The sequence below is a fragment of the Scyliorhinus canicula genome, chromosome 15 (assembly GCF_902713615.1).
Source record: "Scyliorhinus canicula chromosome 15, sScyCan1.1, whole genome shotgun sequence".
Lineage (NCBI taxonomy): Eukaryota > Metazoa > Chordata > Chondrichthyes > Carcharhiniformes > Scyliorhinidae > Scyliorhinus > Scyliorhinus canicula.
In genome coordinates, this window is record NC_052160.1 from 122804233 (window position 1) to 122820539 (window position 16307).

At 50.7% G+C, this 16307-nt stretch overlaps 1 protein-coding gene across 4 annotated transcripts in view; it reads right to left on the reverse strand.

The window, feature by feature from the left end:
* LOC119978719 (complement decay-accelerating factor-like) overlaps positions 1-16307 on the reverse strand; it is a 66292-nt gene that overhangs the window by 12347 nt on the left and 37638 nt on the right. For all 4 annotated transcript variants that reach the window (XM_038820553.1, XM_038820554.1, XM_038820555.1 and 1 more), the window contains 2 exons: positions 5662-5799; positions 3757-3900 (listed from right to left, as the gene is read on the reverse strand). In XM_038820553.1, the coding sequence (XP_038676481.1) occupies positions 3757-3900; positions 5662-5799 (282 nt within the window). The remainder of the gene's footprint in view (positions 1-3756; positions 3901-5661; positions 5800-16307) is intronic.

Below are 16307 nucleotides of genomic sequence, written 5' to 3' on the forward strand. Positions count from 1 at the left end.
AAATTAGGAGCAGGAGTAGGCCAGTTGATTCCAAGGGTGGAATTTTGAGTCTGTGCCAGCCCTCAGCGAGACCGGCAATGCGGGCACAAAATCCTGCGGGAATCATCACCCTCCAGGATATTGATTGCAGAGGCTGCAGCATTGAGGATGCAAGGGGACCCAGATAAGTTCAACCTAGGGCTTGGCCATAGAGCCATTGGCGATGGTTCTCAGGGGGTAGGCCGAGGGTCAGGGGATTATGAGGGGACAGAGGCAGCATCAGGTGTCGCTCTATGCCGATGACCTGTTGCTGTATGTTTCGGATCCGCTGGAGAGTATGGGAAGGATTATGGGCCTGCTGGGGAGGTTTGGAAGGTACTTAGGGTAAATATGAATGTAGGGAAAAGCGAGGTTTTCCTGGTGAACGAGCTGAGATGGAGGGCAAACTTGGGGGGGATGCCATTTACAGTAGCGAGGGAAAGGTTTAGGTATTTGGGGATTCAAGTAGCAAGGGAATAGACGGGGCTCCATAAGTGGAACTTAACAAAGCTGGTGGAGGAAGCCAGGTAGGACCTTAAGAGATGGGATACACTGCACTTAACGTTGACGGGGAGGGTCCAAATAGTGAAAATGAATATTCTGGCGAGGTTCTTGTTTATCTTTCAGGCTCTCCCGATCTTTATACCAAAGGTCTTTTTTCATAAATTGGACACGATTATTTCGGACTTTGTATGGACGGGGAAGGTGCCGTGGGTGGGGAGGACCCTGCTACAGAGGCAGAGGCAGCAGAAGGAGTTGGCGTTGCCGAACCTGCTTCATTATTATTGAGCAGTGAATTTGGATAAGGCGCGGCAATGGTGGGAAGGAGGAGGGGTAGAGTGGGAGGAGGAATCTTGTAAGGGGTCTAGTTTGAGGGCTATGGTGACAGCAGCATTGCCAATGCCACCAAGTAGCTATTCAGGGAGCCCGGTGGTGCAGTCCACAGTTAAGATATGGAATCAGTTGAGGAGACATTTTCGGGTGGAAGGGATGTCGGTTTTAACGGTGCTGCGCGAGAATCATGAATTTGAGTGGGGGGGATGGATAGTGTATACAGGAGGTGGAGGGAAGTGGGGCTGGCTAAGGTGAGGGATCTGTATTTGGAGGACGGGTTCGCCAGTCTGGAGGAGCTAAGGGAGAGGGTAGAGCTGCCGAGGGGGAGTGAGTTCAGGTATCTGAAGGTTAGGGACTTTGCGCAAAAGGTCTGAAGTAGGTTCCCTCGTTTGCCGGGATACACCCTGCTGGAGCGACTACTGCTTCCGGATTTGGAAGGGGAGGAAGAATTGGGGATATATACACATGGCTAGGGGGGCAGGGAGGCGAGCGGATGGGAAGGGGTGTTGGGAGGGGAGATCAATTGGGGAGTAAGAAGTGAGGCACTGCGTAAGGTAAACGGATCTCCTCCTGTGCAATGGTGAGCCTGATACAGTTTAAGGTGGTGAACGGGGTGCATATAACTCGGGCGAGAATGAGTGGGTTCTTTCAGGGGGTAGCTGATGAGTGAGAGAGGTGTGGGCGGGGGCCAGCAAATCAGGCGCACATGTTTTGGGGTTGCAAAATATTGGGAAGATTCTGGGCAGGAGTGTCTGCGTTCTTAGCCAGGGTAGTGGAGGAGGAGGTGGACACGGACTCTTTGGTGGCGATATTTGGGGTTTCAGAGAAGCCGGAGCTCAGGGAGAGGGGGAAGGCTGTTGATGTGGCCTTCGCCTCTCTGATCGCATGGTGGCGAATTTTGCTGGAGTGGCAGTCAGCATCGCCACTGGGGTTGGCGGCTTGGTTGGGCGACCTGTACGACTTCCTGCATCTGGAGAAGATAAAATATGAGTTAAGGGGCTCAACAGAGGGGTTTGAGAAAAGGTGGGGGATGTTTGTGACCGTGTTTGAGGAGCTGTTCATCACGGGGGGGAGAGGGGAGGAGGGTGAAAAAGGGGGGAAAATTTGTGCAGTTGATTGCTGGGAAGTATGTTTCCCGGGGTGTTTATGTGTTGTAACCTGTTTTGATACATATTGGTAATAAAATACATTATTTTTGGGGTGGGGGTGGAGTTCAACCTTGGCATCTTGGGGGGGTGGATTCATGCGCAGGCCTTATTGACTATCACGTCTGTGAGCCTCTAGGTCTAGGATGGTAGTTTGCAGGCAGCGCTTCCCATGACCTCCTTGCTGGGCATATGGCGACATCTCCGCTGAGAATGGCAGCTGGAAAATGGGTGGGAACCGGTGAATCCACAGGGTCAGTTCAGGGAGCAACTGTGAGGAGGAAGACTTACCCTAGCTGCTCGAGGAAGGTCATTCACCTTCTTTCGGCGCCGTAGCCCTGACCCCTTATGGAGTGAGCTGTTATTCACCAGCCAGGTGGGGGATGGTCACCTTGCTGGCAGGACGCCTGCACGAACAAAGGTAGAGGGTCTCCCGCCTCTGCTGGATCCTTGGTGAAGTACTCCCTTCGTGAACCATGGTGCTGTCTTTATGGCAACCATCCCCTGACTGCACTTGGAACGTCCAAGTGCTGAACAGTGCTGGGGAGGCATTTAAATTGTGAACCCTCTGATTGTAGCCATTAAATGGCGGGACGAGCGAATCAGAAACAGGCCACCATGGGCGCTGTGTGAAATACGTGGAAAAATAATTGTTACAGAGACTGAATATTGTGTCTTCTCCGCACCGACCATGGCGGAGCCCTACAGTGGCCAGCGCGGAAGGAAGGAGTGCCCCCACGGCACAGGCCCGCCCGCAGATCGGTGGGTCCCTATCACGGGCCAGCCCACCGTAGGGCCTCCCCCCCCCGGGGCCGGATCCCCCGCGCCCCCCCGAGGACCACACCAGCCGGCCTACCAGCCAGCTCCCGCCGTGTGGGACCATGTCCAATCCACGCCGGTGGGACTTGCCATAAACCGACGGCCGCTCGGCCCATCGGGGCCCCGAGAGTTGCCGGGGGCGCTGTTGCCAATGGCCCCCGACCGGCGTGGCATGATCCCCGCCCGAAAACTGGCACTGGAGAATACGGCAGCCGGCGTCGGTGTAGCTGGGCGGGATTCACACTGTGATTCTCCGACCCTTATATCCTTTTCACAACTTACTTTCCGACCTGTCATTGTAGCATCAACAAATTCAGCAATCATACCTTCGGTACCTTCATCTATGTTACTGATATAAACTGTAAATAGTTCATGCCCCAACACTGATCCCTGTGGCACTCCGAAAATGGCCCATGTATCACTGCTCTCTGTAATCAGTTCTCTATCCATGCTAATATATTACCCCCTACATCATGAGCTTTTATTTAGCATAGTGCCCTTTGATGTAGCACCTTCTCAATACCTTTTACAAATCTAAATACAGAACATCCAGTAGTTCCCCTTTATCCACTTTGTTACTCCCTCTAAAAAATTCCTGTAAATTAGTCAAGTCTGGGGCAAGGTTTTCTGGTCTCACGGCACCTTTTACTCATCTGTCCCACCCACGACAGTTCCCTCGACAGGCAAGAACCTGAAAGCTCCACCCATGTCTTCCAATTAGTTAAACAGTTTCTCCACATAACTGAAGTTCAGCATCACTGGTACTGTTTTCATAGAAATAACCTTTGCACTCGCTCCAAGACCTTGACATTCTTTCTAAACCATGGTCCCCAGGAGTGAGCACAGTGCATATGTTGGGGCCTAACCAGCATTTTGGAATGGCAGACTAAAAGAGGCCAATGACAAATAATTTACAGGTCAATCCGAAATAGATACTCACAGTTCGGAACTGCCGAAAGCATTAAGCTTTTGTTGGAACTATTTGTAGGAATTGGAGAGTTGTTTGGAGGTATTGTTTTGTTTATTGTGTTTGCAGTTGTGGCTATCGAAATATCTGTTTGCTTTTGTTCATATGGAGTAGTATCTGAAATGTAAAAGCACATCTAAAAGTTATAAGAAATAATCCAAGCAACTTCTCATTTCCCTTCCCTTCCTCTCCCTTCCAGAAAGTGTTGACTCATTGTTAAGCTCAGCTTCACAGCAACTAGACATGCTCCGGTGTCCGACATGCTTTCGCACTTGTTCTCAGGGTGCTACCTTTATTTTCCATCCGTAAATATCTAATAGTTTGCATTTGGTGGCTTGCTAAACATTTCAGAAGAGATTATGGATCAACCACGTGACATGGGAGGGAGCACCTGGAAATCTAGACCTGGTATGCTCGGCACATTCTTCTTCCCAAAGGATCAAACTAAAAAACAAGCCTGTAAATCATAGAATCCCTACGGCCATTCGGCCCATCGTCTGCACCGACCCTCTGAAAGAGCACCCAACCTAGGTCCATTCGCCCGCCCTATTCCAGTAACCCCACCTGACCTTTGGGGGCAATTTAGCATGGCCAATCCACCTAACCTGCACAGCTTTGCCAGTTTTATTCGAGAAGCACCTAGCCCTCACCAGGGAAACTCTGATCAGTGGCTAATGAAATGTTAATTTATTTATGCAGACTTGGTGAACAATAAGGAATGGGTAATGATGGTGAGGGTTTAAATTATTCCCGAAAGTTAATGTTATTAAACAATAGGTTTTTTAAAATCAAAATGGTTTCGGTGACAGTAGGATAATGTTGCTCTGGAGAATTTATGTGGTATGTCGGTGTGATCATATGGATTTCAGTGGTATATGGGTGTGATCAAATGGATTTCAGTGGTAATGTGTGATCCTATGGATTTCAGTGGTATATGGGTGTGATCATATGGATTTCAGTGGTGTGTCAATGTGATCATATGGATTTCAGTGGTATATTGGTGTGCGTCCTTTCCTCTGCACCAATTTGTGGTGCATTGGGGGCACTCAGGCCATTGACCTCAGAACACGTTCTCCTTTTTCCAATTTAAAATGTGCAGTCCATATAATTTTCAACAATTTTATCATTGATAGCTTTTCAATTTAAAATAAAGTTTAAAGGAACTGATGTTGGGTTTCCAGAAAACCAGATGAAGTATCACTTCTCCAAACTCTCTCAAAAATTATTTCCTTTCAACAAAGGTTCTCACCTCCCCTTTTGAAGGGGCACTTTTCCCAGATAACTATTTTTTCCCACATGCCCTGCATTATCTACAATTTTCCATTCACAGAGCATTACTGCCCCTCCTATGTTTTCAGTTCACCCTGACAATCTTTTCCTCTCCTCTTCCGTTCCTGGCGATGTTTCAGCCACCAATCCTGTCAGACAGGCACAGGTGTCCTTCTCTCTCAAGCACGCTGATAGCATGCATTTATATTATGCACATATTTAAAAACCCCAAGGTGCTTCACAGAAGCATTATGAGCTGCCACCATGTCAGGAAATATTAGGACAGCCTGGTCAAAAGCTTCGGCAAAGGTTTTAAGGAGTACCTCAAAGAAAAGGACAGAGAAAGTGAGTTGGAAAGTTTAGGGAAGGAATTTTAGAGTTTCAGCTGAAGGCACAGGTAGAGCATAGGAAATCAGAGATGCATAGGATCCTCAGCTGGATGGGGTTGCCAAGATAGGCTGGGGTGAGACCACACAGGGATTTGAACACAAGTAAATTTGAGCGGTTGCTGGGAGCCAATGAGGCCCAGTGAATGCCAGGGAAATGGGGACTGAAACATAAATATACAGCTCCAGAAGTTCAAGATGTTAACATGCAATGAAGACCCACGGCTAGGAAGTGATGAAAGCAAATGGTTCATGTCTCCACTATCCATGGTAATGTAGTTATTTTGAGGTGTTGTTTCACGTGCCCTCGTAGCTGAGATGATAGAAGGAGTTGAAAACTGTTCTTTATGATCAGGAAGGGCTGAAAGATAAAATCACACAATTGCTCTGATTAGGCTATTCGTACAATGAGTGATTGTAATCACAGTCTGTTGTGATGGATGTCATAACTTGTTCTATGAAATATTTTATACTATGTTGCAGTAATGTTATTAAAAACCCTGGTTTAAAATACATACAGGCAGTGTGTCTACTAAAACTGTGGTTAAGGGGTCGTAACAGTGAGGTTATTATTGATTTTTAACCATTTAATTGTTTACACATAGATGGCTAATGAAATATTGCTTATGTTTAGGAGGTTCCCTAGGATGTAGATAATTTATGAGGAATTGTGTTTAGTTGTAAATAAACAGATCATGGGACATCTTAGTGGAAGGAGCCAGGTCTGTCTAGTTTTTCTGTTTGCCATAGGATTTTAATCTGAGAAAACAGAAGGTTTTTCAGGTTACACTTGAAAGGGTCTCTCTCCAAAGGTCTGCACAGTGACACAAGTAACCCTAATTGTTAACTTTATTCGTAAGTGGCATTTGAACTGTATTTGGCTGCTTAATTTGAATATATAGTAGCAGGTGCAGATAGACAGTTAATTTTTCCCCCCCCCATTTATTTAAGAAATGTTTTAACTGTTAAATGGAAAGCTATTACTGTGTTGCTAATATGGCTAATTCTGTGTTAAATTGACATTTATTTGACCATAAAAGATATCTATTGGTCAGTGCTATTACTCCTGTGGCTTAGTACGCCTCTTGTCTCTTAGTCTTACAAATTGCAAATAGTTGAGATTCTCGTACGGGAGTCTGAACACTGTGCAGAGCCAACATTTTAGCTAAGAAAGTTAACTCATGCTGCTTCATTTAAACGTACAGTGCAGGATGAAGATGTCCTCTCATAGCCCGAACAAAATTAGGTCTTGAACTTTAGCTGCATGAAAACAGCAAGCTGTGTGTAAGCCCTGTGGGGAGTTTGGGGTGGATAAGTGTGCAGCAGTAGTGATGATGACAAATGAAGCCGAGAAATCTGGTCCACAGTATCCTTGTGGAAACATTCCTGCTCCTCTGGGCTCCACAGAAATTGAACGATAACCACATTTCTCACAAAAAGGCAGGTAATCTGCAGTGGCCTCTACCCCCCACCCCCACAGTGGTATGTTTTCCCTCTGCTGAGGCGGCTCACCATCGGCCGCTGGCAGGATCTTCTGGTCCCACCGATGACAATGGCATTTTCTGCAGCTCGCCCGTCCTGTCACAGGTGGTCCCCTTTGGTGGGACTGGAAGATGCCGCGGATGGGAAAGGCTGGAAAATCACACCCACTGTGATGCAGTCAGTTATCAGTTTCACTTACCTGCAGAAGGTGTTAAATTATGCTCATCATACGATAGTTAAGGGAATGGGAAGGTATGAATGTTACAGACCATTTGATCCGTTTAATTTACTGTCTTGAGGCCCTGTTGCTGGTCCCAATGCTGGACTGCTCCACTTGTTCTAGCCTGAAGTATAACATCCTTTCTGCCACTTTTATAGTCGGATTGTAAACTTTAACATCATCACATCATTTTCATCGGTATGTCTGAATTCAGAGTATCTTCAAGTGTATTTTCACCCACCTTACATTGGGTGGGATTGTCCTCCCCCCTCCGCAGCGTCTTCCGCAGTGGCAAAGGGTGGCTCGCTAGTGGCTGGGGGGGAGGGGCAGTAACTTTTGGTCCCGTTGTTGTCAATGGGGTTTCCCATTGAACACACCACTCCCGGGGATGTGACATTGGCGGGATTGTAATATCCCTGCCAACGTGAATGGCCAGAAATTCACGCCCTATGGCTGTGGCCTGACGGAAAAGTTTCTCAGTGTCATTTCAGGCGGGTTTGGCTGGGAGTTTCTACCCGGCTCTGAGTTCCTCACCGCTATCTAACCACACTTTTTCGAGCCCGAGGGAGATTCCCTTTGGGTTAGCCCACACTTAGAATATTTTCATCACTGGAGAGTGAACTCGCTGACCAGGCCAGCTCCTCAGAAATTGGACAACCATTTTGAAAGGGTACCCTGATCTCTAAGTGAGCTTGAGGGTTCCTCAGCTGCAGGCAATGTTACCCCCCCCCCCCCCCCCCCCCCACATATGAACATTACCCCACTCACGCACCCAAGCAAGGGCACACTGCTATGGGGGTCACTGAGGGCCCCCTCTTTTCAGGTCTTCCCATGACCCCTTTCGGGCGCCCCCTTCAAGGGGCACCACCCTTCAAACTCCCCCCCCCCCTTCATACATCCCCCCATCTCTCCTTTCCTGGCCATGCCCCCCTCAGACCCTGACCAAAGGCAGTGCCAAAGTGCCTGGGTGCTTGGGGGAGAGCCAGGAGATCACACTGTCCAATCCTGATCCTCCAATGGCCGAGGAGAACCCCCAGCTGTTTTCGCCTGGGTGCGTGGATGAGTACAAATCGGCACCCGGCTGGGGTGTCTCTGGGGACGCCAACAGATGCTGGGAGCAGGTTAGATCCGGCATCGGCATGGTTAAGTGCGAGCCTGGTTAGATCTCGCAAGGCGCAACATTCGTAGAGAAGTCCAGGGGAGGTCTCACCCGACATCTACCAGCCATGTCGCGCCACTGTTTGGGTGGAACGCAGCCAGTAAATCTCGCCCTCTCTGTGTAATGTTCAGTCACATTCTATTAATTATTTTTAAATCATAGGATCTCTGTTTACATCATAAAACATTGCATCCAACTTCCTCCTTGATTGAGATTATTAAGCAAATTTAAGAAGCAATAGACAAGTCATTGTACACCAAGCATTTATAAATGGTGTCCTGATTTCCGAGGCTCCCAAATATATGCCTGACCCCCACCCAGCCCAAATATAACAAGACAGGGTTCCCTGGCACCCCAACACCTATGCCAGGCAAACCCGAACCAATGGTGCGTGCAGCTTGCAGTGTCCCACCAGCTGGCAATGTCATTTGGGCACCTTGGCAGTGCCAGGATGGGCACCCAGGCTGGCACTGACAGGGTACCCAGGTGGCACCAGGAGTGCTAGGACACCACCTGCCCAAAGGGCATGCAGCTGGAGCCTCCCATCCTCTTGAAGGCTCCACCCCCCCCAAAGTGCCGTTTCATCTCATCCAATATCAAACAACGCTCGCCCGAGCTCCCCGAGGCGAAGGGATTGAATCCCAAAGCCTCAGGTAGCTCGGGAATCCGCACATTAGGAGTAAGGCTTACTGCCTCGCTCTAATATGCAGATTTGCTAAAATGTGATCTTGCCCATTATGGGCAGGATTTACCTCCCAATGTCTCCCGAGATTGCGGTGAATCTTGCGAGGCATTGCGAGCCGGGTAGACCACGGGAGCAGGGACTCCAGGTTTTCAACGGCCACGTTGCGCCGCGGCGTGCTGCTTCTCCGACGCAGCGTGGCTGGAGGATCACGTCCTGAGGATTACACTGACTACCGACCCACTGCTACAATTGTTAAATAACATGCTCAGATCAGTAAGCATTGAAAGCACTGGCAACTTGCTAACTTTTATAAAATATATAAAAGGAGTTTAGCATATGGAATTTATATAAATACAGTCACAGCTTCCTGGCTCTACTTTATGGATGGAAAATAATTATTATCGACCACATACAGTGAAAAAATGCCATGTTTGGGGAAAATGAACACTCCCTGAGACATCTGTGTGTAATATATTTTGAAAGAGAAATAAATTCTACTTACTGGTAACATGCAAGAACAATTTTAGTGAAAGTGCTATTGCCCGGCAATTGCCCAGAAGTGCGAACTTCCTCTGGACCATATGATTGGGCTGGGAATCATCCGACAGAAGTGATTTAAATCACTAAGTTTGGATGGTTCTGTCAGTGTTATCCTGTTGGTTACTCTGAAAGAGTGAGACGAAAAAAAATCACTTCTAACTCCAGAGTAACTATTTAAAAATCCGGATTCAGCCTTGCTCTGGACACCCCACAAAATCCCGACCCCCCCCCCCCCCACCCAGGGAACCCACCACATAAACCACGCACCTGACCCAGTGACCCCCCCCCACCCACCATCCTGACCCCGCCTCCCCCCTGACCTGGACTGATCGCCCACCTGGCCCGACCCGACATGACCTCCCCGACCTCTCCAACGTCCTGACCTCCCCAACCTCAACAACCTCCCCAACACCCCCAGAGGCGCGATGTCTAAGATGATTATTAATTAGTCCCGCCTCATTACATAATACCAAATCAAGGATATCATGTCCCCTAATTGGTTCCGCAACATTCTGGCCGAAAAGAAGTCTTGTGCACACTCCAGTAAACTGCCACTGTACTGTTGCTGATTGATTTGCCCAATCTGTCTGTAGATTAAAGTCACCCATGATTACTGTCGCACCCTTGTCACCTGCATCTCATATGTCCTTTTTAATGGCATCTACTGCCTTGCTATTATTGTTTGGGTGCATGTAGACAACCCATACTATGCTTTCCATTCCTTCTTGTTTCTCAGCTCCACCCAGACTGATTCTACATCTCGATTTGCTGAACTAATATCCTCTCGCATTATTGCACTGATTTTATCCTTAACTACCCCACCACCTTCTCAATTTTGTCTGTCCTTTCTAAATGTCAAATGCACTTGGGTATTCGGTTCCTAGCCTTGATCACCCTGCAGCCATGTCTCCATAACAGCAATCATATCATAACCGTGTGTACTAATTCATGCTGTTAGTTCATCTACAATATTGTGAATTCTCCATGCGTTCAGACACAGCGGGCTGGATTCTCCGTTCCGCAACACCAGGAGCAAAATTCTCCCCTACCCGGCGGGGCGGGGGTCCCGGCGTAGCGAAGTGGCGCCAACCACTCTGGCGTCGGGCCTCCCCAAAGGTGCGGAATTCTCCGCACCTTTAGGGGCTAGGCCTGCGCCGGAGTGGCTCCTGCTCCGCCAATGGCACCAAAACTGGCGCCAATGACCTTTGGCACTACGCCGCCCGGCGTCGGGGCTGGCCGAAAGGCCTTCACAGGTCCGCGCATGTGCCGGAGCGTCAGCGGCCGCTGACGTCACCACCGGCGCATGCGCGGTGGAGGGGGTCTCTTCTGCCTCCGCCATGGTGGAGGCCGTGGCGGCTGGGGAAGAGAAAGAGCGCCCCCATGGCACTGGCCCGCCCGCCAATCAGTGGGCCCCGATCGCGGGCCAAGCCACCGTGGGGGCACCCCCCCGGGGTCCGATCGCCCCGCGCCCCCCCTGGACCCCGTGGGCCCGCTCGCACCGCCAATCCCGCCGGCACATAGGTGGTTTAAACCACGTTTGGGGCTTCGGCCCATCACGGGCCGGAGAATCGCCGCGGGGAGTACGCCGATCGGCGGGGCGTGATTCCCGCTCCCGGAAATTCCCGGGGGAGAATTCCGGCCAAGGCGGGAGCAGGATTTACGCCGGCCCCGAGCGATTCCCCGACCCTGCGGGGGGTCGGAGAATTCCGCCCCAGATTTCTGGTTCAGCATGCCAGTGGGTTGCTCCATTTCGCCAGCTAGTCAATGGGGTTTCCCATTCTGGGGCAGCCCCACACCGTCGGGAAACACCGGGCTGCCGGCAAAATGGAGCATCCCAACGGCGGAGAATCCAGCCCACTCACTGTTTAGCACTGGGCTAATTCGCTGGCTTTGAAAGCAGACCAAGTCAGGCCAGCAGCATGGTTCGATTCCTGTAACAGCCTCCCTGAACAGGTGCCGGAATGTGGCGACTAGGGGCTTTTCACAGTAACATCATTTGAAGCCTACTCGTGACAATAAGCGATTTTCATTTTTCATTGGAGTCAATTGCGTACGAGACTGAAAGCATGATCTCACAACTTACTATCATGTAACACTCCACCACATGCAGGCCCAGGATTCAGGATGAGCTTGTTGTGCCTGGGCAATAACTTATGCCATTAGGGAGCCAGTCAAAGAGAACACTGGCACAAGTGAAAGCCAGGCAGACTGCGTTCGCCAGCCCCCCGCTAACAACGTCGAGCAGCACTTAGGCTGCACTTGCTCAGCCAACCCCAACCAGCTCGCAACAATGGCGCCGAGGAGACCAGTCCCAAGATTCGGGGATGCTGACCTGTGGAGCCTCCTGGATGTGTTGGAGGCCAGGAGAGATGTCCTGTTCCCCAAAGGCCCCGGAGGGTGAGCCACAAGGCAATCAGTGCCTGGGACAAGGCGGCGTCAGCAGTCAGCTTGGGCAGTGTGACCAGGAGGACTGGACTCTAGTGTTGGAAGAAGGTCAATGACCTACACCGACAGCACGAGTGAGTCGACACCAATGTCCCAAACCCCACAAGGGAATACCCCCAAACCCCCTACTATCACCCTCCCCTTCAGCACTCCCTCTACCCACCCCATCAACCCTCCCTTCAACCCAACCTGCCCTTCACACCACCCCCCCACCCCCGACAATTGTGAACCATATTGTGGTTAACGATGCCCTCTCTGTGTCTCCTCAGGAAAAGCTCTCCCATAATCGGCGGGAGAGAGCCCAGACCGGCGGAGGGGTGCCGGATGTGAGAATGCTCACCTTCTTCACGTGCCCTGGAGGTGACTAGTGGGCTGAGGTCAGGGTGGTCACCCACGCGGAGGCTGGCAGACGCCGCAGAGGTGAGAAACCACCAGGCTCCACCCGGAAAACCTGTCAAATGTGAGTAGTTAGTGCCTTACTGACTGAACCATCCCTCCCCCTGACCACAGGTCTAGCGCCGGCCCATCCTGGGCGGCCCCCTCTCCTGACTCCAAGGAGACCATCTCGGAGGAGAGCTCCGAAGACGTAACTGTTATAGTTGCGGCATAGCTGTCATCCCCACCTTCCAGCACCGCAGATACACACACCTCAGTGGGACATGTTAGTGGTCTGGGGCACTATCTGGTGAGCACCACTCTGCTGCTGATGTACATCTGGTGTAGGCAGGAATCCCCAGGCAAGACACCAGACGGAGGTCTGCTGGATCCCAGCCTGATGCTGAGCTTCTGGAACAGAGTTTCCCGGAGCTGATGGAGACATCTGGGTGCGGCTGGGACATGCAGCGGGAGATGTCAGCTTCACTCCAGCAAATCCATAGCCCCTTGGAGGAGTTGCAGAGACTCCGGGTGCAGGAGGTGGCGCCGACAATGATTGGATTGGATTGGATTGGATTTGTTTATTGTCACGTGTACCAAGGTACAATGAAAAGTATTTTTCTGCAAGCAGCTCAATAGATCATTAAGTACATGGGAAGAAAAGGGAATAAAAGAAAATACATAATAGGGCAACACAAGGTTTACAATGTAACTACATAAGCACCAGCCTCGGATGAAGCATACAGGGTGTAGTGTTAATGAGGTCAGTCCATAAGAAGGTTATTTAGGAGTCTGGTAACAACGGGGAAGAAGCTGTTTTTGAGTCTGTTCGTGCGTGTTCTCAGACTTCTGAATCTCTTGCCCGATGGAAGAAGTGGAAGAGTGAGTAAGCCGGGTGGGATGGGTCTTTGATTATGCTGCCCGCTTTCCCCAGGCAGCGGGAGGGGTAGGTGGAGTCAATAGATGGGAGGCAGGTTTGTGTGATGGACTGGGAAGTGTTCACGACTCTCTGAAGTTTCTTGCAGTCTTGGGCCGAGCAGTTGCCATACCAGACTGTGATGCAACCAGATAGGATGCTTTCTATGGTGCATCTGTAAAAGTTGATAAAGGTTAATGTGGACATGCCAAGTTTCCTTCCTGAGGAAGTATAGGCGCTGTTGTGCTTTCTTGGTGGTAGTGTCGACGTGGGTAGACCAGGACAGATTGTTGGAGATGTGCACCCCTTGGAATTTGAAACCGCTAACCATCTCCAGCTCGGTCCCGTTGATGCTGACAGGGGTGTGTACAATACTTTGCTTTCTGAAGTCAATGACCAGCTCTTTAGTTTTGTTGGCATTGAGGGAGAGATTGTTGTCGCTGCACCACTCCACTAGGTTCTCAATCTCCCTCCTGTATTCTGACTCGTCATTATTCGAGATCCGGCCCACTATGGTCATATCGTCAGCAAACCTGGAGAGGGAGTTGCAACCAAATTTTGTCATGTGTGTACAGGAAGTAGAGTAGGGGGCTAAGTACGCAGCCCTGCGGGGCCCCGGTATTGAGAACTATTGTGGAGGAGGTGATGCTGTTCATTCTTCCTGATTTTGGTCTGTTGGTCAAAAAATCGAGGATCCAGTTGCAGAGTGGGTAGTCAAGTCCTAGGTTTTGGAGCTTTGATACGAGCTTGGCTGGGATTATGGTGTTGAAGGCGGAGCTGTAGTCAATAAATAGGAGTCTGATGTGGGAGTCCTTGTTGTCGAGATGCTCTAGGGATGAGTGTAGGGCCAGGGAAATGGCGTCTGCTGTGGACTGGTTGCAACGGTATGCGAATTGCAGTGGATCAAGGCGTATGGGAATATGGAGGTGATGCACTTTATGATCAACCTCTCGAAGCACTTAATTATGACTGAAGTCAGGGCCACCGGACGGTAGTCATTGAGGCACGTTGCCTGGTTCTTCTTTGGCACTGGTATGATGGTGGTCTTCTTGAAGCATGTGGGGACCACGGAGTGGAGTAGGGACAGGTTAAAGATGTCCGCGAACACCTCTGCCAGCTGGTCCGCGCTGGCTCTGAGTGCACGACCAGGGATCCCGTACGGGCGCGTTGCCTTCCGAGGGTTCACTTTCAGGAAGGCTGATCGGACTTCAGAAACTATGATGGTGGGTATCGGTGAGTTATGGGCTGCTGGGGCACTCGACAGCAGATTGATGGTTACCTGCTCGAACCGAGCATAGAACGCCTTGAGTTCATTGGGGAGGGGTGCGCTGCTGCCGGAGATACTGCTCGGCTTCGCTTTGTAGCTCGTTATGTTGTTTATTCCTTGCCACAATCCCCAAGAGTCTGTCTGTGACTCCAGCTTGGTTTGATATTCTCTCTTGGCATCTCGGATGGCTTTGCGGAGGTCGTACCTGGATTTCTTGTCTAGGTCAGGGTCGTCTGGCTTGAACGCCTCAGATCTGTCCTTCAGTAGGGAGTCAATCTCGCGGACCCACCCATGGGGTACGGTGACGGTGGCCACCAGCACCCCAGAGTTCCACCCCTCTGCTGTAGCTGCGTCTGCGTCAGCACACAGGGTGGTACAGCTGTGCGTGTGCCAGGGGCATCGAAGGCCATGGTACGGGATAAGCAGCTGCCTTCCCCCATCTCAGATGTGCATCCTGGGGAAACACCAAGGCGTAGTGGTAGAGCTAGGAGGGCCACTGAACATCACTGAGGGCACTGGGGTAGGGGGGAGACGTTAGGTAGGGGTGGGGTAGGGGGCAATGGGCGTTGGGGGCGCAGGACTCTCAGAAATGGGGTATTGTACAGCACATTAAACAACATTTTGCACAACTATTATGATACCTCTGTAACTTGCTTCTGCAATGCGGGCTGACCCCCCGGAACTTTTGCCTGTCTCTCCAGACAACCTCCCCTCCCCGTGGCACCAACCCACCCTCTGGCCATGGTCGTGTCCGGGAGCTGTGCCCTAACCCTGGGTGTTTGGATGTTGGCTGCTGCGTGTGTGGTGTTGATTCCCACACAGTGTCCAGGCACCAAGGTTTGATTAGAATGCTAGGCAATGACTCCCACATGCACATGGCCCACCGACCCACGGGAATCCACTTGTCATGTGTCAAGCGCTCACTTAACTGCGATTGGCACTTCCCTAATAGCGATAGCCTTCAGCCGCACGGCCAAAGGCCTCAGCAGTCACTGGGGTTATGGGTGATCGAGGGGGCAGACGGGCAAGGGCACAGCGGGGCCGCAAACAATTGCCCCCCAGTTGCCCTCCCGGCACCTCCCCCCCCACCCTCTTATGGGGCCCACCTCTGAGGAGGGTCCCCCATCCCCGCCGAAACTGGGGTGGCAAGGCCAGCACCCCAAGTCTCTTTACCTGTGCGCAAAGATTGTTACTCCCCTCCTTGGCTCCCCACAGACGCACTTGCTGGGGAGGCCGGCAAATGACAGTAGGCCGTTGGTTGACAGGTGGCTCTCGTTAATTGTATGGAAATGGGGCTTAAGTGGTGATAATTGGTTTCTGGCCACGCTATGGTTCGCCTACATGAGCAGACCGGTTGCATCGCAAACAGTTTGTCGCCTGGCGCGGTTCCCGTTTTCTTTGGCCTCTCCCGCTATTCCCGGGCCTCGTTACGCTCGAGCGTGAGTGTAACGAGGCCGGAGGATTGTGCTCGCCACTCCACAGCAGTCAGAATGCGGGTTCCAGATGAGCTTGTCACACATGGGCAACAGCTTAAGCCACCCGATAGCTGGTCAAAGAGAACGTTGGCACAAGTAAAAGCCAGGCAGACTTAAAGAAATACAGCAATAATTTGTGATCGAGCTTTACATTTTATAGACTGCACTTTATTTTTTATTGGTTGAAAATGACGAACAAATTGTTGTTGGATGAAGTTTAAAAAGCAATCGCGCATTTTGTTAGAAATATAATTCAATGAACTCAATGGTATTCTATGATTTGAAACCATGGTATAACATTTCAA